The sequence below is a fragment of the Macaca nemestrina genome, chromosome 1 (genome assembly GCF_043159975.1).
Source record: "Macaca nemestrina isolate mMacNem1 chromosome 1, mMacNem.hap1, whole genome shotgun sequence".
NCBI classification, from domain to species: domain Eukaryota; kingdom Metazoa; phylum Chordata; class Mammalia; order Primates; family Cercopithecidae; genus Macaca; species Macaca nemestrina.
The window spans coordinates 207978256-208001488 of NC_092125.1; the positions used below are offsets into that span (position 1 = coordinate 207978256).

Consider the following 23233-nt stretch of genomic DNA (forward strand, 5'->3'; position numbering starts at 1 on the left):
TCAAGCCTGTAATCCCAGCACTTTGGGAGGCCGAGACGGGCGGATCACGAGTTCAGGAGATCGAGACCATCCTGGCTAACACGGTGAAACCCCGTCTCTACTAAAATACAAAAAAAAATTAGCCGGGCGAGGTGGCGGGCGCCTGTACTCCCAGCTACTCAGGAGGCTGAGGCAGGAGAATGGCGTGAACCCGGGAGGCGGGGCTTGCAGTGAGCTGAGATCCAGCCACTGCACTCCAGCCTGGGCAACAGAGCCAGACTCCGTCTCAAAAAAAAAAAAAAATAATAATAATAATAATAATAATAATAATAATTTCAATATTCTAATACTATTTTGTTCGACTTTTGACCAAAAATTCTAGTGCTTTATAAAGATTAACTTAGATACAATGTAAAGTCTATTTAACCTTAAAGGCTAATGTTCTGTTTTAGGGAAGCATTCTATCCTTTAGATTTTAACTATCTGCATTTACAGGAAAACAAATCGTAGACAATCATACAAAGTTAAAATCAAACTAACTTCAAGAGGAATAATGGTCTGTTGGTTTTTGACATAGACTATATCAGTGATTGTATAAAATGGATAGCTTTTCTACTTTAAAAGTAGTGGTTGCCACAATATTTTATCCATTTGCCATACTGTATACGTATCTTCTCCTATGTTAGATAAAGGTGATCAACATTTTCAACAACCATATTACTATCATTACTGTCTCAAATCAGACAAGAGAAAACAGCATCAGTGCCAAAATGAAAGAACTCCAGTGACTCAACAAGTGACCATATCAGGGCAGGCAAAGTGAGGGTAGAGCTCATTTGGTTTCTTCAACTTCAGTATAATGAGGCTTAGACAAAGTCTTCAAACCAAAAATATATCAAGTATTACAGTTCATACATAGCAAAGTTTTCAGAAACAGAATCCTGTATTCAGATTTATATCAGATTGTAGAAGCTCAAGTGCAGACGTCCCAATGCAGTGGTTTAGTTGGTTAAATAAATGCTCGGTTACCTAAAGAAGGTCGGACTGAATCACCAACCTGCTACCATATGACTGCGTGACTAATTCAACTCTTGCAGCTACAGGGCACTGGAGAGTTCAAACATACTTCAGCAGCTTTGGATCACTTAATTTCATTTATGTTTTACCAGATAATTTTAGACCCTCCAAAATGATGCCTTTAAAAAAAAAAGCTGTATATTACGAAAATAAAAAAAACCCTAATATGATTTCATTAGGGGAAGGGGCAGAGTAGGAAGATAAGGGAAGGTTTGTTTATTTTTCATCACTGATTTCACCAGCAAATCTCAAAAACCCAAACCTACATCAAATAATTTAAACAGACATGGCATTTTTTTCATATGGAATGTAAAATGCGTACATTCACATACTTACATATACATAAATATATACATATATGTTTCCTTTACAAAGTTTCAAAGGTTGCATTACCAGCATGCAAACCTCTTCTCCCATGGAAATTCCTAATACTGACAAGGAATGTCTAAAATACTTAGAGACATATTTCCAGAAAACTGGACGCTCTTCTCTTCTTAGCTCTTAGAGAATTTTCCTGCCAAACTTCTATCAATAATCATTTTTTAAAAATTTACACCCACATTGGTAATACACATTTGAAACATACTAATATAATAAAATGGCCAACTTGGATTTAAGAAAAATGAGGAAAAAAAAATCCCACAAAAAATCTAAACCCTTAGAGGGTGGAGTCTAGCTTTTTATATTCTTTTTCAGCCACATAATGTTGCATCACTGTTAAACAGAAGCAGCATATCATCCATGGTATTTGCAAATAATATGTGTCACGTTTCCCAGCTGCTATCTTTAAATGCAATTTGTACTAATCTGAGTTCTAGTTCAAAAGCATCTGGGCGATCCTGAGGGTTTGCAGCCAGCATTTCCTTAATCAGTTGTTTCATTCGCCCATTCATAGATTTTTTCTTCACAGGAATGAGAAGTTCCATTTTGGGATTTTCCAGAAGCGCCTCCCCAACAGGCACAATCTCAGTTCCTTGTTTTACGTAACTCCCCAAGAGTTCCTTCTTTGTCTCTGTGTCTATGAATGTGATCCTTTCCAGCATTGCCCAGATGATAATCCCCAGAGCAAAGATGTCAGCTTTTGCTGTGTAATGTCCTTCCCAAACTTCAGGAGCCATGTAAAAATCTGTTCCACATGCTGTGGAAAGGAAACACTTGTTTACACTGACAGGTTCTTCTGGGTTCTGCCCAGAGGCTGAACAAACTTTACTTAGACCAAAATCAGCCACCTTGAGTGTAGGTTCCAAGTCACTGGTATCCAACCTGGTTTGAGAAATCAGGATGTTATCAGGCTTAAGATCTCGGTGGATGATCTGGTTTTTATGCAAGAAAGCCAGGGCACTGCTCAGCTGAAGCATGAAGCTGGTGTTAGTTTTACGATTGGGTTTCCTGGACAACAGATACTCATTCATATCTCCTCCGTCACAAAAATCCATCACAAACCACAAATAATAGGCGCTTCTGGGATCAAAGGCAATTTCTCCTTTTAATGAAGTTTCTACAAGCTACAAGAAGGAAAAAAAAAGGTTACAATCATTTGCATAGGTTATACAATTCAGTTATAGGAAAAGAATAATTTAAAGGTTAAGTCAGTCTCCATCTTTAAGTGGAAACTCTATTAATATTTAATCAGTGCTTTAAAATATACATTTTATTTTAAACTTTAAAAAATGCTTCAAACTGTCATTTTGTCCCTGATAAATATACACCAAAGCTCTAAACCAAGGGGTAAAAATTTTAAAATAGTTTTATTTTGAAAAGCATCCAAGTGGCCACACATTTTCTCCATGTGTCAGTGGAGCTGAATTCTACCCACCTAGCTCATAGCTTCATGAAAAGACCAAAGTTTCAGCAGATAGACCTAGGAAGTTGCCAGCTGGGGTATAAACCTCAATTAGGAAACTCTATTCAATGAAATCGCCTGAAATACACTTCTTACTCATTGCACATACACTGTCAACATAACCTGTGAAATCGAGAGAAAAATGATCAAGGAACAACCAGTTGTTGCAGAAATAGCTGTTCCTGTAGTCACTAATAAAGACTGACATCGTTACTTCATAAACTTCTATAGGCAGAATGCAAATATGTTGGCTCTTTCACTGGATGACTTTTAAAAACCAATTTATAAAAATCAAATATGCATTTTAAAAATTTTTAAATATTTTGTTTTATTATTTTGTTTTCAAATATGCATTTTGATATAAAAAATCAACTCAATTTGTATATTTCTTCTTTCATACAAGCTGAAAACCTAGACTAAATCACAGTTTTATCTGTTATTATTATCTAGTTGCAACTCTCCTTTACTTGAAATTCAATAAAATTACTTCACTGGACATGAACTATCACTCTAAAACACAGTATATAGTCTTTTTTTTTGAGACAGAGTCTTGCTCTGTCACCAGGCTGGAGTGCAACAGCGCAATCTCGGCTCACTGCAACCTCCGCCTCCTGGGTTCAAGAGATTCTCCTGCCTCGGCCTCCCAAGTAGCTAGGACTACAGGTGTGTGCCACCATGCCCAGCTAACTTTTGTATTTTTAGTAGAGACAGGGTTTCACCATGTTGGCCAGGATTGTCTCAATCTCTTGACCTCATGATCCACCCACTTCAGCCTCCCCAAGTGCTGGGATTATAGGTGCGAGCCATGGCGCCCGGCCCCGTATATTGTCTTTTAAAAGCATTTGTTGTATGGTGTCCTTTTCAGACCCATGAGTTGAACAGAAAAGACCAAAGAGTTGCTGAAGAGTGAATGAATTGTTAATTTCACATTTAAATCTACTGGTACTTCCTCTACCATTTGGCCAAGCATAAGCAAAGAACATCCCTTCACGCCATCTCTCCACACAGCAGACAATAGTAATTGCAATGATCTGCAGTTATCTCTTTTGCATGAGTTTTCCTTGTTGCATGTGTTTGCCAGTGAGACAGAAAATAAAAGAATAGAAAGGTACAGATCACATAATTATTTACCAGGTGCACTGATACTAAACATGCTTTTCTTCTTCTGTCTTTACTCTCAAAAGCAAACCTCCTCAATAGCTTTGAGCAATGCCGAGTCCCAGCGTTCAAAGAATGTTTTAGAGTAAGGCCAGATAGTAAATATTTCAGGCCTGACAGCCACATAAGGTCTCTGTACCATATACTTTTTCCTTTCCTTTTTTCCCCCACAAGTCTTAAAAAAAAATCTAAAAACTATTTTTAGCATCGAAAACCATATGAAAACAGGCCACAGGGCCTCTGGTTGAGAGCTATGGAAATGCAGCACCCAATCTGCTTATTTTAACATGTAGAGGATGTTAGCCATTGGTTTCTCTTGACTAAGGCCCTTCAATGGCTTCCCTGTTCTCTTAGGATATAGTCTAAGCTCTTTAACATGGGTTATGAGACCTTGTGCGCTCTGACTCCTGCTGTCCCCTTCTAACCCCATCTAAAACAACTCTCACTATCTTCTTTCAATTTTTTTTTTTTTTTTTTTTTTTTAAGACAGAGTCTCACTCTGTCACCAGGCTGGAGTGCAGTGGCATGATCTCAGCTCACCACAACCTCTGCTTCCCAGGTTCAAGATACTCTCCTGCCTCAGCCTCCCAAGAAGCTGGGACTACAGGCGTGCACCACTATGCCCAACTAATTTTTGAATTTTTTGTAGAGATGTGGCCAGGATGGTCTCGATCTCTTGACCTTGTGATCTGCCCCTAGGCTTCCCAAAGTGCTGGGATTACAGGTGTGAGCCACTGTGCCCAGCCTCTTCTTTCAATTTTTAAACACTTCATGCGTTTTGCTTCAAGACCTTTGTATGTACGGTTTTTTTCTGCCTAGGAAATTTTTCTCACTTATCTAGCTGACTCCTCTTCACACTACAAGTTTTAGACAATTATATATATATTTTGTGTGTGTGCGTGCAAGACAAGGTCTTGTTCTATTACACAGGTTGGAGTGCAGTGTCACAATCATGGCTCACTGCAGCCTCTGTCTCCCTGGCTCAAGTGATCCTCCTGCCTGAACCTCCCAAGTAGCTGACACTACAGGCACGCACCACCACACCCAGCTAATTTTTAAACTTTTTGTAGAGATAGGGTTTCACTATGTTGCCCAGGCTAATCTTGAACTTCTGGGCTCAAGTGATTCACCCGCCTCAGCCTCTTAAAAGTGCTGGGATTACAGGCGTAAGCCACTGCGCCCATCCAGCGATTCATAACTTTTGAGCCACAGGATTATGTAGGTTTCCTTATTGTATGCATCCTGTACTTGTCATTCATGATATTTATCACAAGTACACAGACTGGCCACTAGGTTCGCATGAGATTGTAACCTCTGTTAATTGTTTTACATTTTCTTCTAGGTGAGGCTTTTGGCTATCAGGAACTGATTTAATGATTCTAACTGAGAGCAAGGAAGAAGACATCTGGAAAAACATGGAGAAAAATGAAAATCTGTATGGAGAATACCATACATAGGGACTTTGTAGTCACAGTACAGATTTGTTTGTCTTTCCTAAATGTAAATATTGGTTGTCTTTACTAGATGTAAATTTAGAGAAGGCACTTGCTAAATGTGTTGATGAATGTCTGGACAACTAAATAAATCCATAGAAAAGACAATTTTAATAGAGGTACCAATTACTGAGTACTTATATGTACCAAGTATTGTTTTTGCAACATCTCTAATTTTGACAACTCCTATACAAAGTAGATATTATTACCCCTTATCTTAAATATGAAGAAATAGATGCTAGGAAGAGTTGGGTTATTTATCCAAGGTCATTCAGCTAGGAAAATGTACCATAAGTGAAACACAAGTCTATTAGGCTTTAAAAGATGAAAGAGATTTACTAAGCAAAAAGGTGCTTTAGATATAAAAATCACTGAATCAAGTCTGGTAGGCCTTTACATCTTAAAACTTTATGAGCTAATGCCTAGCTACTATAACAATTGCTGGATCTGGACTCAGCACTAAATAATATGTTTGTTTGTTTGTTTATTTATTTTTGAGACAGGGTCCCACTCTGTGACAACAGCTAGAGTGCAGTGGTGCAATCATGGCTCGCTGCAGTCTTGAACTTCTGGACTCTAGCAATCCTCCTGCCTCAGCTTCCTGAGTAGCTGGGACTAAAGGTGCGTGCCACCATGCTCAGCTAATAAATCTTTTGTTTAAATATCTTTGCTTTTCTGGTTCAAAATAGATCATGCCTCTCAGTCTCTAAAACTCAATGTAAAGTTCAGCAAGGTTCTATCCACCTTTTTTTTTTCTTTTTTTTTGAGACAGGGTGTCTGGCTGTCGCTGAGGCTAGAGTGCAGTGGCCCAATCTTGGCTCACTATAACCTCTGCCTCCAAGGCTCAAGTGATCCTCCCACCTCAGCCTCCCAAGGAGATAGGACCACAGGCGTGTGCTACCACACCCGGCTAACTTTTTGTATTTTTCGTAGAAATGGGGTTTTACCATGTTGCCCAGGCTGGTCTTGAACTCCTGGCCTCAAGTGATCTGCCTGCCTCAGCCTCCCAAAGTGCTGGGATTACAGGTGTGAGCCACCATGTTTGGCTTTCTATCCGCTTTTTTTTTGTTTTTGCTTTGGAGATGGAGTCTCGCTCTGTCACACAGGCTGAAGTGCAGTGGCATGATCTTGGCTCACTGCAGTCTCCGCCTCCCGGGTTCAAGCAATTCTCCTGCCTCAGTCTCCTGAATAGCTGGGACTACAGGCACACACTGCCATGCCCCGGCTAATTTTTTGCATTTTAGTTTCACCGTATTGCCGAGGCTGGTCTCAGACTCCTGAGCTCAGGCAATCTGCCAGCCTCAGCCTCCCAAAGTGCTAGGATTATAAGTGTGAGCCACTATGCCTGGCCTCTATCCACTTTTCAGAGAATATAGTAAGAATGTTTCCAATATTTTCTATCAATTCAACTTACATAATAAGCACTTTTAGAAAAGCAATAAAATGAACAGAGGCTAAATAGTTATTTTTACTGTCATAAAACGGAAAACTGCAGGGCATTGGCTGGGCGAGGTGGCTCACACCTGTAATCCCACCACTTTGGGAGGCTGAAGCGGATGGATCACTTGAGGTCTGGAGTTCAAGACCAGCCTAGCCAACATGGTGAAACCTCGTCTATACTAAACACACAAAAATTAGCCGGACATGGTGACAGGCGCCTGGAGTCCCAACTAGTCAGGAGGTTGAGGCAGGAGAATCACTTGAACCTGGGAGGCGGAGGTTGCAATGAGCCGAGATCGCACCACTGCAATCCAGCTTGAGCGACAGAGCAAGACTCTGTCTAAAAAAAAAAAAAGAAAACTTCAGGGCACAGAGTGCTAAACTGCAATATAAATTCTCAAGACTAATATTGCTCATCATACAAGGAAACTTGCAAGTTTCTTAATACATGCATTCATGTATTTGTTTTCTTTGTTGTTCCTAGTCCAAAACTTTTGTTTTAAAAACAGAGGTTTTGTTTTGTTTTGAGACAGAATCTCGCTCTGTCACCCAGGCTGCGGTGCAGTGGCATGATGTCAGCTCACTGCAACCTCTGCCTCCTGGGTTCAAGTGATCCTCCCACCTCAGCCTCCCAAGTAGCTGGGACTATAAGGTGCATGCCACCATGCCTGGTTAATTTTTGTACTCTTATTTTGTACAGATGGGGTTTTGCTATGTTATCCAGGCTGGTCTTGAACTCCTGGGTTGAAGATATCCTCCCCCTTCACCCTCCTAAAATGTTGGAATTAGAGGCGTAAGCCACCACACCTGGCCAAAAACAGACTTTTTTTTTTTTTTTGAGATGGAGTCTTGCTCTGTTGCCCAGGCTGGAGTGCAATGGTGAGATCTTGGTCCACTGCAACCTCTGCCTCCTGGATTCAAGAGATTCTCCTGCCTCAGCCTGCTGAGTAGTTAGGACTACAGTTGCATGTTATCATGCCAGGCTAATTTTTGTTGTTTTTTAGTAGAGACAGACTTTTAAGTGGTAAAAGTCTGATGGTAAATTCTGAATTTAGACACACTCAAAGAAAGTTGTTTTCCAATAATGACTAGCTTTTTTTTTTTTTTTTTTTTTTTTGAGACAGTCTCACTCTGTCGCCCAGGCTGGAGTACAGTGGCATGATCTCGGCTCACTGCAAGCTCTGCCTCCTGGGTTCACGCCATTCTCCTGCCTCAGCCTCCAGAGTAGCTGGGACTACAGGCACCCACCACCATGCCCAGCTAATTTTTTGTAATTTTTTTTTTTAGTAGAGACGGGGTTTCACTGTGTTAGCCAGGATGGTCTCGATCTGCTGACCTCATGATCCACCTGCCTCGGCCTCCCAAAGTGCTGGGATTACAGGTGTGAGTCACCACGCCCGGCCAAGAATGACTAGCTTTAAGAAATTCTGCCCTAGCCTTTAAGAAGCTATGTCTTAATATATTTTCTATTCTTTGAGTATAGAGCTACTAGAGATTTCAATTTCTGGCAGAAGCCAACAAAAGAAAAACACAAAAGCTTTTCCATTTCCTCAGGTTTACAGAAGAGTAATTTGGGAGTTAAGAAAGCATAAGTTTTAGCTGTCAGTCTTAGCTCCTGCTCCCAGTTCTACCACTTACTATGTATGTGACTTTGGATAAATTCATTATCTATACTAAGCCTCAGTTTCTTCATTTGTAATGAAGATAATAATAGTCCTTTCCTCACAGGATTTTTTTTTTTTTGAGGCAGAGTCTCGCTGTGTCGCCCAGGCTGGAGTGCGGTGGCGCAATCTTGGCTCACTGCAAGCTCCGCCTCCCAGGTTCACACCATTCTCCTGCCTCAGCCTCCCAAGAAGCTGGGACAACAGGAGCCTGCCACCATGCCCTAATTTTTTGTATTTTTAGTAGAGACGGGGTTTCACCGTGTTAGCCACAATGGTCTCGATCTCCTGACCTCGTGATCCGGCCACCTCGGCCTCCCAAAGTGTTGGGATTACAGGCATAAGCCACCACGTCCGGTCCTCATTGGATTGTTTTGAGCAGTTGCTTTTAAAGCACTCAGCACAGAGCATGGAACTGAGGGCAAATTCAAATGTTAGCTGTGAGCACTGTTAATAACATTCAGGTATTAAACCATGTACTTCACGAAAATTAACCGGAATTGCATGGTGAAGAAACCAAATATCCCTCTAAAACAGCAGAGGCTTACATTCAAACCAGTGATTTATAAAAGAGATGCCCAATTACCTAGGGGTGTTGCTCCTGGTTGTGGAATTTTTCCTTTTCTTCTGTCCTCAAGTCCAAAATTATTGATTTCAAAGAAATGAAGTTATTAGACTGTAGTCTCAAGCACTTCTCTAGCTCCTATCTTGCCCCATTCCTATGCAGACTGGCAAGTACCATTGCATAACAGGTGGCTTATGTTATTTTTAGGTATGTGCATCACAGGTTTAAATAAAACCTTGTTTTAAGCAAACATCTACTCAATTCTTGGCAGACACTTATCTATTTCTAACTACAAAACACCTGCATTTAAAGGGAAAAGTTCTTCTGACCCTTTCATTCCTCTTCTTGCTGACCAATGCCATGTTCAAATCATTTCTATTTCCCAATCAACAACACATACCTGTAAATAAAGGGAAGAATTAGAGCCGTGGGACATCTTTTGCACCATCCCATCCTTTTGTAGGATGCATTCCTCCAAGTGAATCACATTTGGATGTTGGCTCTTGATACTGCTTAGTGCCCAGAACTCACGAAGGGCTAGTTCAACATTTTCAGGTGCGTGACATCGAATTTTCTTCACTGCCACCCGTGCAGAGGTCTTTCTGATGACTGCTTCATACACAACACCGTAACTACCTCGGCCTACCTCCCGTATTAGATCGTACTTTGGCTGGCTACTCACCATCTTCAAGGTCGAGGTTTCTGGAAAAATCAACAAAGTGCTCTGTTGAAATTATGTGTACCTACTGGCTTGTATTTCTTCTTATGTATGATTTACTTGTCATCTGTCTGTCTGCAGTGCTTGAAGGATATTTGCTATACCTAGGGGAAATCTAATTTTAGGAATAGTAACCATAAAGCTAACAGGTAGTATTTACCATATATCAGGAACTGTTTTAAGTTCTTTAGAATATTAAATTCAGTTAATCCTCATAATAATCTTATGAGGTGGATACTATTATGGTCTTTTTATAGATGAAACTATATAATGGAAAGGTTAAATGAAATGCCTAAGGTCAATAGCTAGTAACTGGTGGACCTGGGATTTGAAACCCGGCCATCTGCCTCAGACGACCAAGATATGAAGCACTACAGTATACTGTCTCTTATATGAACTGCTTGAAAATGTCACTGTTAAAAATACATCCCCAAAATTCAGCATTCTTATTTACCGATCAGGAAAAAACAGGCAAGCAAGCAAAATCCCAGCTTCTCCTTCAGGCTACCACACACATAATGGTCATAAAACAGCAAAAACAAAACCCCCTCACAGTTAGAAATACAAACACCTGGCTTATGCTTAAGGCCTGAAAGTGAACCAAATCATTTATAGAACTGAAAATGTTTGTTTTCATTCGTAAAAGTGGCCAAACTCTATTTATATTTTAATTTTGTCTTTTATGTCATCTCTTTATTTCTTACAAAATAAATGAAAATAAAGTTTGTGGAAAAGAAACATTTCTTTAAATTTTTTTTTATTATACTTTAAGTTCTAGGGTACATGTGCACAACGTGCAGGTTTGTTACATATGTATACATGTGCCATGTTAGTGTGCTGCACCCATTAACTCGTCATTTACATTAGGTATATCTCCTAACGCTATCCCTCCCCCCCCCCTTTTTTTTTTTTTTGAGATGAGTCTCGCTCTGTCGCCCAGGCTGCAGTGCGTGGTCCAATGTGGGCTCACTCCAAGCCCCACCTACCGGGTTCACGCCATTCTCCTGCCTCAGCCTCCCGGGTAGCTGGGACCACAGGCACCCGCCACCACGCTCGGCTACGTTTTTTGTATTTTTTAGTAGAAACGGGGTTTCACGGTGTTAGCCAGGATGGTCTCGATCTCCTGACCTCGTGATCTGCCGGCCTCGGCCTCCCAAAGTGCTGGGATTACAGGCATGAGCCACCACACCCGGCCATTAACGTTTATTTAAAAATAAAATAAGCTACTTAGAATACAGTTACCTTTTTGTAGCCATTTAACAAGAGCTATTTTAAAATTTTTATGTTTCCTTTTTACTAATCATAAGAGAGCTGGAGTAAACAATATCTATTTAGTTCTAGGTCATTTTTGCCAACAAAGATCCTGGATATCAAGGGGCTCTCTGACAGAGTTCTCGGGAATTCAACTTAATGAACGGTTTAAAGGCGAGAGCAAAGGCCCTGCACAGAAACGCTGTGTTGAATGCAGAAAGTCTAAAGTGTGCTTCCTCACTCCCCAAACAATGTCTAGATTCTAACGAACTTCACGAACGAATTCTCGTTTGTAGATTGTGACCACGGGCAAGAAAAGTAACCTGAGATTGTACAATATTTATTCTGTACAGCTGGGGAAGCAAAAGGCTACTACTGACCCTAGAGCCTGAGAAGTTGGGATCCACTACTTTAAGTCCGTAGGATAGATTTAATAAAAAGAAATGACTTCTGAGATTGCTTTCAGTCCCACTTCCTCTAATTGGACACCCACCCTTCAAATCGCTACTGAATTTCCTAGTGTCTAATTTCCTGCCACAGAATCCTCTGCCCCGGCTGCACAGCAGACGAGCTTTCCTGCTCTACGGGGATCGCCAATCACATCCACTCAAGGTGGCTCGTGTCTCTGAAGCAGTCCCATGTCCTCTCCAGCCTGGTACGGTCCCCATGGGGAAGAGCACCCTCCTGAATAGGGAGGAGAGGGGTGTTTATGAAACCCGTGGGATCCCGGATCAAATGATGCATTCGGTGCGAACCTAAGTGACTTTCGACCGAAAGTGGCGGGCCCTCGCTCCCACTGCTCTAACCAGGCGCTGGGACGCGGGCCGGCCAGGCCAGACACCTGCTGGCACCCGGGAAGGGCTAGTCCCGGCCAGAGGTGTTGCCCGACGCGGCCACTCAGGCCGCGCTCATTGGCCAAGTGTCAGGCCCTCCCCCTCCTCGGCCGTGCTCAGATGAAGCCCGGAGGGGAGCCTCCCGAGCCCCTTTGCTCACAGGAGCCAGCCCAACAGTTGCCTCAACTCCTCGGGGCTGGGGGCTGAGGGCTGGGGGGAGGTGGCCCCAGTGTGAGAGGAGGCCGCGGCTGGGGCCGGTGGCCTGAGGAGCGCGGGGCCTTCCCCGGGATGACTCCGCTGACAGGTCTGTGACAGGCGTCCCAGAGAGGGAGACACATGCAGGGCCGTCGGCTCTGCAGCAGGGCCTCTCCGCCACGCCGAAGGGCCAGATTTACCTCAGGGTAGACGCCGCCGCTTCTCCCTCTCATGGGCTCTGCAGGCCGCCATTATCCGGCAGCTCGCGCCTCCGCTGCCGCCGCCTCCAGTCAGCAGCCGGCGCGCGCCCCCGTGGTGCGCGCGGACACACCCCCTTACGCCGACGGCCCCGCCCCCCTCCGGCTTTCCGTAGCGCGAGCCGGGACGTTCCGCGCCACCGACGAAGCGCGCGGCCGGCGGTCCGCTAGCCTCCTCCCTCTCCCGAGGATTTGCAGAGCCCGGAGTCGTCGGAGGTGTGCGCGCTCCGGAGCGCACCACTGCTGCTGCTCCCCACAGGGGTGGCCGGGCCCTGGAACCGCGAGGCCACGCCACGCCGGGGCTCGGACACCCTCCAGCTGCAGCGGGCGCTCAGGGCCCGCGGCCCCAGGGACGGTCTGCAGCGGCAGGTCCCGGCCTGGGGCTGCGCGCGCCCGGCCGCGGACTCCCCTCCCCCTACCCGCCCCTCTTCCGACCTACCGAGCTGCGGGCTGGGGTGCGGGGCTCGCTGGGGTAGAACGCCCGGTGCATCTTCCGCGCGGGTCTCGGGTGCTTGCGGGGCGCTGTGCTCTTTGGCGGGCCCGCCGGGAGGTGCGGCCCGACCAAAGAGGCCTGGCGTCCGCCCCGCCGGGAGGGAGGCTGCAGCTTTTGTTCGAGTCACTGAGCCATGTTTGCGGGCAGTGCAGTTACCGAGACGGCGGCGGCGGCGGCAACGCGGGGCTGGGTGCGATCATCTGGGAGGACGCCGTCCCCTGCCCCGCCGGCGCGGTGGTATCTCCCTTAAAGAAGCCGGCGCCTCATTGTTCCCCGGCCGCGGCAGCAGGGAGCCAGGGCCACCTCGGCGTGGGGAGTGAGGGGACGGCGGCGCCTGCACCTGGCTGCGGTGCTCGTGGCGCCCCCCGGAGGCTCCTGGTGGAGGGTTGGCCTGCAGTCGGCGCGCAGGAGAAGCCTCCGTATGAGCCAGGATCCACCGCGCTCCGGCCGCTCTCGGGGCGGGACAGTCAATGGGGGCCCCGCCGCTGCCGCAGTCGCTCGGCTGCCACACGCTGTCAGTCAGATCCCTCACGCTGTCGGCCCCACAGCCAGCCCGGGGTCACTCAGGCCCGCATCTCTCAGTCATCCAGTTGTTAGATCAGTAAGCATCTGCCAGAAACGTCCATTCCTTCTTCCCCGATTTTTTCTGCACCCATTACTTACTTCTCAGCAGGGTGATGATTCCTCCTCCTTATATAGCGCTCGCTGTATAAGGCACGATGTACAAAGAATCCCTGTCGCTGTGCTCAAAGATCAACCCATTTTATTTTCTGCCCTCCATTTATTCCCCTTCTCCCGAGAGTCTGGCACTGGGTTAGGTCTTTATATAAATGATCTTGCTTAATCCTAACCAGACCCCACAAGGCGAGGTTTTATTATCCTGTTTTTACAGGTGAGGAAACACCTGCCTCTTTTCACTGAAGTGTCTATTTTGGGATGTGTCTACCTTGAATACCCACTCCTAGTGTAACACCCCCTCCCCTTAAAAAAAAAAACAAACTAAAAAACCCATAACGATTCTGTAATCTGTTAAGATTTTTGTCCTGAGTGCCATCCAAGTGTCAAGTCTTCAGCTGTTTGCTGGAAACACTGGTGTCAGCCAAGACTTATTTCGTGCCCTCAAAAGTAGAGGGAATATATAGAAGGCTCTGCGAAGACAGCTAACTACCTATGTGGGTTATTGATCCGAATCAGGGGAGGGACCTCTCTCTCTCAATCAAAGTAGCGTTTTCATTTTGTCTCAATCATTAAGTATCATAGGAACCCTTGCTCTCAAGTTGGCTGCAGATGAGATTTGAAATCCACTCTCACCCCCAATTTAGGCTCACAGTTAAGTCTGTGAGGTGGGTTTAGATCTTGTGGGGCCTGAAGCTTAAATAATTTGGGGTGTCCTCCTGAGAAGAAAGGTTATAAAATGGCCCTGGGAACACATACCTGGAACATTGGAAAGGGTCCCTATAAGTAAAGGACTCTGAAGCTTAAGATTCATTAGCTTCAGGGTAAATGCTCCCTGTGCTTATTATGTTATGTAATTTTTTTTTTTTTTTTTTTTTTGCCTGTAGGCCTCCTGGAGGACTGAGAATTCCTGGGGGCAGGAACCTTGTCTGTGATTGATCTCTGCAGCCTCCTCAATCTGATACGGTATCAAAATACACCTAAGGCTAGCATTCTCATGGCTGGTGGGAAGGCAAAGTGATACTGTTAACAAGGAAATTTGGCAATATATAGCCATATTATTTGATCCAGTAGCCCTAGATCAAATACTAGATTTCGAGGAATCTAACCTAGTAATATACTGGCAAACACACACACAAAAAACCAACAAACTTGTATGTACAGGGCTATTCATTATGGCATTAATGAATAGCAAAAGATTGGAAACTGCTCACATGTCTAATGATAAAGAACTGGTTGAATAAATTATAGTACATACACAGGATGAAGTACTATGCAGCCATGAAAAAGTATGTGGAAGAGGCCTGGCGTGGCTCGCACCTGTAATCCTAGCACTTTGGGAGGCCGAGGTGGGCAGATCACTTGAGGTCAGGAGTTCGAGACCAGCCTGGCCAACATGGTGAAACCCTGTCTCTACTCAAAATACAAAAATTAGGCGGGCATGGTGGCACTGGCCTACAGTCCCAGCTACTTGGGAGGCTGAAGCAGGAGAATCTCTTGAACCTGGGAGGTGGAGGTTGCAGTGAGCCAAGGTCACGCCACTGCACTCCAGCTTGGGTGACAGAGCAAGACTGTCTCAAAAAAAAAAAAACAAAAAACAGAGCAAGACTCTGTCTCAAAAAAAAAACAAAAAACAAAAGATGTGGAAGATTTCTTATATATACTAATAAACATATACTAATATCAAGTGATCTCTATTAAGTGAAATAAGCAAAGTGCATACAGTGTTTATAGTATGCTATTACATGTGAGTAATGGAGAGATAAATATGCATTAAGTACTTATATTTAAAAGGTAGACAATGGAAGAATAAATCCCAAACTTCTACAAAAATAGTTGCTTATATGGGATGGAGGGCATAGGGATGGGAATGAGACTTCTATGAATATACCTTTTATATAGTACAATTTTGGAACCTTATAAACATTTCACATGTTTATAAGACAGTTCAATAAAATAAAGCACTCCATAAAAATTAAAAACAAATGGAAACAAATGAACTATCTAATGTCAGATTGGTGGTGTAACACAGAGAAAATAATTTCAAACAGCTTCTTAAGTATTTTGATTTTTTTTTTTTTTAAGAGTTGAGTTCAGGCTGGGTGAGGTGGCTCACGCCTGTAATCCCAGCACTTTGGGAGGACTAGGCGGGCAGATCATGAGGTCAGGAGATTGAGACCATCCTGGCTAACATGGTGAAACCCGTCTCTACTAAAAATACAAAAGATTAGCCGGGCGTGGCGGCGGGCGCCTGTAGTTCCAGCTGCTGGGGAGGCTGAGGCAGGAGAATGGTGTGAACCCAGGAGGCGGTGCTTGCAGTGAAGCTGAGATCCCGCCACTGCACTCCAGCCTGGGCCACAGAGCGACACTCTCCATCTCAAAAAAATAAAGAGATGAGTTCTCATTCTGGCACCCAGGCTTGAGTGCAGTGGTGATTATAGTTCACTAACTTCCAACTCCTGGGCTCAAGGGATCTTCCCACCTTATCCTCCTGAGGAGCTGGGACTATAGGTATAGCTAATTTTAAAAATTTTCTTGTAGAGACAGGGTCTCACTGTGTTGCCCAGGCTGCTTGTAAACTCCTGACCTCAAGTGATCTTCCTTTGTCTCTCAAGGTGTTGGGATTACAGTCATGAGCCATCACACCCATCCTTGATTGTACCTTTCTAATGGGGTATAGTCTAAGGACAAATAAAACTGCATAGAAATACGATTGCATTCATTCGTCTTATTGCTAGTAGTAATGTTGATGTTGCTATTTTGAAACTCATATAAGAACAGACAAATAAGTAATTATGTCAATAGCATTAGGAACCAAGATTTTTCAGTGTATGAGAAAGTGTTTTAAGGAGAAAAGAAGCTTAGGATAAACTTAGATCTGAATTAGATAGCAGTATGTATTTTTTCTTTTCAAAAATGTATTTTCAGCCTGGCGTGGTGGCTCACGCCTGTAATCCCAGCACTTTAGGGAGGCTGAGGCTGGTGGATCACCTGAAGTCATGAGTTCCAGACCAGCCTGACCAACGTGGCAAAACCCCGTCTCTACCAAAAATAGAAAGATTAGCCAGGCATGGTGGCGGGCACCTGTAGTCTCAGCTACTCAGGAGGCTGAGGCAGGAGAATTGCTTGAACCCAGGAGGTGGAGATTGCAGTGAGCTGAGATTGCGCCACTGCACTCCAGCATGGGCAACAGAGCAAGACTCCATCTCAAAAAAAAAAAAAAAAAAGTATTTTTTAGCTCTGTCTGCCGAAAAGGCCTAGAAGCAATGACCAACTCAGTGCACAGATTTCGTCTCTAAATACCATTTAGAGGAACCATGTTGGCCAGGCTGGTCACCCAGCCCTGGAACACCCCTAGTGCACAGATTTAGTCTCTAAATACCATTTAATTTAAAAAAATTAAAAATAATTTAAAAGTCATTGACCAACCTTAAAATCACTAAAATGTTTTAAGGTTAGTGTCTATTTCTCAAACAACAGTCTTGGAATTGAGTCTTGTTGGACTTGATTGGCTAGGGGATAAGAGGATTGGAGATAGGGTCCTTGGGCCCTTCCTCGACAAGCTCTCTGTGTCTTGAAGGATGGGACTTACTAATGGCCTTAAATCCAGAGGCTGTGGGGGCCACTAACAAATGTCTTGACATATACCTCCCCTAAAGAGTCAACTAGTGCCTGGCATGTGGTGGCACTTTGTTCATTAAGTCAACAGTGCTCTCCACAAAATATTCTTGCTGTTAAAAAAAAAAAAAATGGGCCGGGCGCGGTGGCTCAAGCCTGTAATCCCAGCACTTTGGGAGGCCGAGACGGGTGGATCACGAGGTCAGGAGATCGAGACCATCCTGGCTAACACGGTGAAACCCCGTCTCTACTAAAAAAATACAAAAAAATAGCCGGGCGAGGTGGTGGGCGCCTGTAGTCCCAGCTACTCGGGAGGCTGAGGCAGGAGAATGGCGTGAACCCGGGAGGCGGAGCTTGCAGTGAGCTGAGATCTGGCCACTGCACTCCAGCCTGGGCGACAGAGCGAGACTCCGTCTCAAAAAAAAAAAAAAAAAAAAAAAAAAATATCTGGGTTTAGTGGCTCACACCTGTAATCCCAAAAGTTTGGGAGGCCGAGGCAGTCAGATTACCTGAGGTCAGGAGTTCGAGACCAGCCTGGCCAACATGGTGAAACCCCATCTCTAATTTAAAAAAAAAAAAATTAGCCAGGTGTGGTGGTGCACGCCTGTAGTCCCAGCTACTAGGGAGGCTGAGGCAGGAGGATTGCTTGAACCTGGGAGGTAGAGCTTGCAGCGAGCCGAGATCTTGCCTCTGCACTCCAGCCTGGGTGACAGAGTGAGACCCTGTCTCAAAAAAAAGAAAAACAACAACAAAAGAAAGAAAAAGAGCATAAGCCTTATGAAGCCAAAATCTAATTACCAGTTTACCAGAAATATGAGGGATATACAAAGACCATAATCAGTCAAACTCCAAATGTGGAGCATTCTACAGGACAAGTGTCCTGGATTCTCCAGTAGATTCATGATACAGAAGTAAAACTGGACAGTAGAATGTGAAAGTGACTTACCAAATGCAGTAACCTCATTTGGATCGAGATTCAAATGAGTTAGCTGTCAAAAGACGTCTTCAGAAATTTAAATATAGGTTAGGCACTGTGGCTCACACCTGAAATCCCAACACTTTGGGAGGCTGAGGCGGGCAGATCACTTGAGGCCAGGGGTTTGAGACCAGCCTGGCCGACACAGTGAACGACACAGTCTCTACCAAAAAATGCAAAAATTAGCCAGGCGTGGTGGCACACACCTGTAGTCCCAGCTACTTGGGAGGCTGAGGCAGGAGAATCACTTGAACCCAGGAGGCAGAGGTTGCAGTGAGTGGAGATTAGGCCACTGCACTCCAGCCTGGGCTAGAGACAGGGAGACCCTCAAAAAAAAAAGAAAAAGAAAGAAAAGAAAAAATAAATTTAAATATGAACTTAGATCAAATTAAGGAATTATTGTTCTTTTTTGTTAAGTGACACAGTGCTTGTGAAAGTAAGTCTTTTTCTTTCTTCTTTTTTTTGGAGATGGAGTTTCACTCTTGTTGCCCAGGCTGGAGTGCAATAGCGCGATCTTGGTTCACCACAACCTCTGCCTCCCGGTTTCAAGTGATTCTCCTGCCTCAGCCTCCCAAGTGGCACGGATTATAGGCATGTGCCATCGCACTTGACTAAGTTTGTATTTTCAGTAGAGACAGGGTTTCTCCACGGTTGTCAGGCTGGTCTCGAATTCCTGACCTCAGGTGATTCGCCCACCTCAGCCTCCCAAAGTGCTTGGATTACAGGTGTGAGCCACCATGCCCGGCAGAAAATAAATCTTTTTCAATTGGAGCAGCACATGTGCATTAGGGATAAAACAAAATGAGGTCTGGAATATGCTTTAAAATACTCCACTAGCAGCAGAGCAAACAAAAAGAGAGGGGAAGATTGGCAAAATGTTGATAGTTGTTGAAACTTAGTGCTGGGTACATGAGGCTTATTATACCATTCTACTTTTGTGTATGTTGGACTCTTTCCATATTAAAAAAGTTAGACAATCACGCTCAAAAAAGGAAATGAGTATTTTGGACAAATGGGAACTTGGATGTAGCAAGCCTGCCCCCTGGTGGCAGATTCCATTGGTGAAGCTGATGCTCCAGTCTCACTAAAGCAGGTCTGAATTCCCAGACCTGTCAAGATCCAAGTCCTTTATCCCACAAGAACCCTACGAAGTGGAGAATATGAGCCTAGTCTTTTACATCTGGAGAAACTGAGACTCAAAGGGACTCAGTAACTTAAGTTCCTAATAAGTCACTGGTGGAGCCAAGACTCCTGGAGTCTTTGGACTCCAGGTCCCCAGCCCCATAAATCAATATGAATCTGAGCCTTACGTTTCCTATCTGAACGGAGGTCACATGGGAAGAGGCAAATGGGCTGTCCCTACTTAGAATGGGTCCACCAGAAGCAGATTATCATGGAGCAATTTTACTTATAAACTATAGATAAATACAAATCGGTAGTATAAATAAATAATAGGTAATATTCATACTACCGTCTGTGCGAGGCACTGTGCAAAGTACTGTTTATAGAGTGATCTCATCTAATCTGCACAGCGACCCTGTAAAGCACGTACTATTATTGTCCTCCCTTTTACAACTGAGGAAACAGAGGTTCTAAGAGGTGAAAGTCACACTGGCACTTCAATTGGGGTCTAACTACAATGTGTGTGTGTGTGTGTGTGTGTGTGTGTGTGTTTGAGATACAGTCTCGCTCTGTCCCCCAGGCTGGAGTGCAGTGGCACAATCTTGGCTTACGGCAACCTCCGCCTCCTGGGTTCAAGCGATTCTCTCACCTCGGCCCCCCTAATAGCTGGAATTACAGGTGCCCGAGTAGCTGGAATACAGGCGCATGCCACCCCACCTGGCTCATTTTTGCGTTTTTTAGTAGAGATGGGGTTTCACCATGTTGGCCAGGCTAGTCTTGAACCCCTGGCTTCAAGTGATCTGCCCGCCTTGGCTTCCCAAAATGCTGGGATTACAGGCATGAGACACCATTCCCGGTTGTGTGTGTGTGTTTGAAAAGACTTTATTTTTAGAGAAATTTTAGGTTCACAGTGAAGTTGAGTGGAAATTACAGAGTTCCCATATATACCCTGTCCCCAAGGCACATCTAGGAGTCTTCCTTCCTACCAGATTGCTGACCCTGAATTTCTCTTCTGGAGAAATTATAAGAGGCCTCATTGATGCATTGTTAGAGACCTAGTACCCACTGAGCCAACCACAAGTTGTTATCAAAATGCCACAATAAGGTCATTAAGGGCAATTGGCTAGGCCTGTCAGTGAATGTTTTGGGAGCAGCTCCTAACTGCTGTAGCAGGGAGAGTCCCCGTCAGTGTCCCCTCCCTTCTCCTTCCCAAGCTTAGGGAGCTCTAGCCCCATTTCTTTCTTTCTCTCTCTTTTTTTTTTCTGAGATGGAGTCTTGCTCTCTTGCCCAGGCTGTAGTGCAGTGGCGCAATCTTGGCCCACTGCTACCTCCACCACCTGTGTTCAAGCAAATCTTCTGCCTCAGCCTTCTGCGTAGCTGGGATTACAGGCATGCGCCACCACGCCCCCACACCCGGCTAATTTTTGTATTTTTTTTTCCTTTTAGTTTTCACATTTAGTTTTTTTCCTTTTAGTTTTCACATTTAGTTTTATTGTAACAAAGCAACTTGTACACTTTTAACATTTGAAACTGAGCATCATCTTTCCAGTGAAACAAAAAGAAAATTTAAAAATTAACAGGAACAAAATTTACAATAGAGAATGTCAATTCCAAATAAGATCCTACAAGTTCTGCTGATTCTCCCATTGAGTGGCAGGGCTCAAGTCATCATTAGGAGAGAATTTATTTTTAAAAGTGTCATCTTAAACTGCAAGGATGTCTGTCAAATATCACAATTAAACATGCCAAAGGAGAAGCCATGTTGTCAAAATGCCCACTTAACCCACCCAAACATCTCAAACCCACCCTTTGCTGACCTTCTATAACCCCATTTTTTAAAGTTTTTTTTTCTTTTTTTAAACAAGAGAAAGTAGACACATACATGTTGGTAAATGCTAACTGTCCACATTCACATAGAGACACGGTGTACTCTCTGAGCCCAACATACAGAGAAAGGAGGAAACAAGCTAGAATTCTATGCACTGCTACACAGGGGCCCAGCACCCTCCAGCTTCCAGCAGAGCGAAGGGAGCAGGGTTTTCTTTCTTCCCACAGAGCTCGGTGGTGTTGATTCCATACAGTTTTTGTTGAGACAGGAAGGGATAAAAATGAACTTTGAACAGAAAGAGGTAGAGACTCTTTTCCCATTGTATTCTGCTCAAGGTATTTCCCCCCAAATAAGTTGAGAACCATGGAGTAGAGAAAAGAGACCTCAAGAACAGGGCGACGGCCGGGCGCGGTGGCTCAAGCCTGTAATCCCAGCACTTTGGGAGGCCGAGACGGGTGGATCACGAGGTCAGGAGATCGAGACCATCCTGGCTAACACAGTGAAACCCCGTCTCTACTAAAAAATACAAAAAAACTAGCCGGGCGAGGTGGCGGGCGCCTGTAGTCCCAGCTACTCGGGAGGCTGAGGCAGGAGAATGGCCTGAACCCGGGAGGCGGAGCTTGCAGTGAGCTGAGATCCGGCCACTGCACTCCAGCAAGGGGGACAGAGTGAGACTCCGTCTCAAAAAAAAAAAAAAAAAAAAAAAAAAAAAAAAAAAACAGGGCGACTGAGCACAAGAGGAAAAAAAAAAAAAGACTGCAACTTGCTCCCAGGGACTGGAAAAAATTTAAAAAAACGAAGGTTGGAATCCATCAGTGTTCTATTAGTCATCTTCTCCTTCATCCTCCTCTCCTTCCTCCCCTTCATCATCTTCATCTTCTTCACCTTCATCCTCATCCCCTTCATCAGTATCTTCTAATCCTTCCTCCTCTTCATCATCATCATCATCTTCTTCTCCTTCTTCATCATCCATATCAGGAACCAAGTAGTTCTGTAATGGGTTTGGCCAAATATCATCTTTGATGACCTCTCTTAACTCATCAGCACCTGCATCAGAATGGTCAGTAAACCAGGTAAAGAAGCTCTCTGGTTCCTCATGCTGCGTCTTCCTGCTGGCTTTATTCTGCGTTTGACTTGAACGTTTCGTCAAATCCTTTCCAGATTTCCATTTGATTTTGGTGGACTTTGAAGATGGATCACCACTCTCCTTCAGATGAAATTCTTTGGAGAGAACTTTATTTTCAAAGTAAGGATTTCCATCAAAATAAAAATCTGTTCTGTAACCTGATTTAATATCTTCAAATTCTGTCACTTCAACTCTGGTCAAATAATGCAGTGCCTCTTCGTCTTCCTCCCCAAGCAGTGCAGACACTTGTGGATGGTTGACAAATGTTGTTACCCAAAAATTTGGGATTTTGGTGATCAATTCTGACCTCTTCTGAAAAAATGGTTGGTGGTGTTTGGTATATTTCTGTTCTACTTTCAAAATCTCCTCACTAGCTCGTTCATTAAGTCTGTCTATTTCATTTTGTACTTCCTTAATGTGTTCAATTGCTTCTTGCTGTTCTTTTTCTCCCTTCTTCAGCAAGCCTGCAGAGGCCAATGTCTCCTCCGGTCCCAGAGCAGGTGGTGGTCTTGGTTTCTTCTTTTGAGGCAGGAGTGGAGACTGGCATTTAGGGGCCATGCTGTTAGGGAAGTCCAAGAACCAGACCACGAGTCTCTCGCCCATCTGAAAGCAGATTGAACACTCTAATTTTTGTATTTTTGTTAGCGATGGGGTTTCCCATGTTGGCCAGGCAGGTCTCAAACTCCTGACCTCAGGTGATCCACCCGCCTCGGCCTCCCAAAGTGCTGGGATTATAGGCATGAGCCACTGCGCCCAGTCTCCTTAGCCCCATTTCTGCAGGGGGAGGCTGAGGGAGAAACTCCTTTAGGGAGGGTACTAGCTTTGGCACTAACACGCTGTGTGATCTTGAGCAAGAAAGACTCCTCCCTGCTGTGGGCCTCAGTCTCCCCATCTGCAAAATGAGGGGGTCTGACCAGCTCATCTC

At 44.4% G+C, this 23233-nt stretch overlaps 2 protein-coding genes and 1 pseudogene across 10 annotated transcripts in view; 1 reads left to right on the top strand and 2 right to left on the bottom strand.

Moving 5' to 3' along the window:
* Window positions 1–292: 292 nt before the first annotated feature.
* On the bottom strand, window positions 293–13040 carry LOC105494491 (PDLIM1 interacting kinase 1 like). 2 transcript variants are annotated; one of them, XM_011762948.3, is made up of 3 exons: window positions 12910–13040; window positions 9617–9918; window positions 293–2561 (listed from the first exon to the last, which is right to left on the bottom strand). In XM_011762948.3, exons 2-3 carry the CDS (start codon window positions 9899–9901, stop codon window positions 1821–1823), a joined length of 1026 nt encoding a protein of 341 aa, XP_011761250.1. In that variant the 5' UTR covers window positions 9902–9918; window positions 12910–13040; the 3' UTR covers window positions 293–1820. The 2 variants fall into 2 exon arrangements, with proteins under 2 accessions (XP_011761250.1, XP_011761249.1); XM_011762947.3 differs by lacking the exon at window positions 12910–13040 and adding an exon at window positions 12414–12543 and having other exon boundaries at window positions 295–2561.
* Window positions 12445–23233, top strand: part of LOC112429026 (uncharacterized) — a 47389-nt gene continuing 36600 nt past the window's right edge. For 4 of the 8 annotated variants that reach the window (XR_011624560.1, XR_011624551.1, XR_011624552.1 and 1 more), the window contains exons 1-2: window positions 12445–13564; window positions 14526–14604. Coding sequence is in view for 1 of the 8 variants with exons in the window: in XM_024797067.2 (XP_024652835.2) it covers window positions 12445–13560 (1116 nt within the window). In the remaining 7 variants the exon portion in view is untranslated. The other 4 variants (XR_011624549.1, XR_011624556.1, XR_011624555.1 and 1 more) reach the window with 4 other exon arrangements.
* LOC105494492 (protein SET pseudogene) lies at window positions 21930–22897 on the bottom strand (annotated as a pseudogene).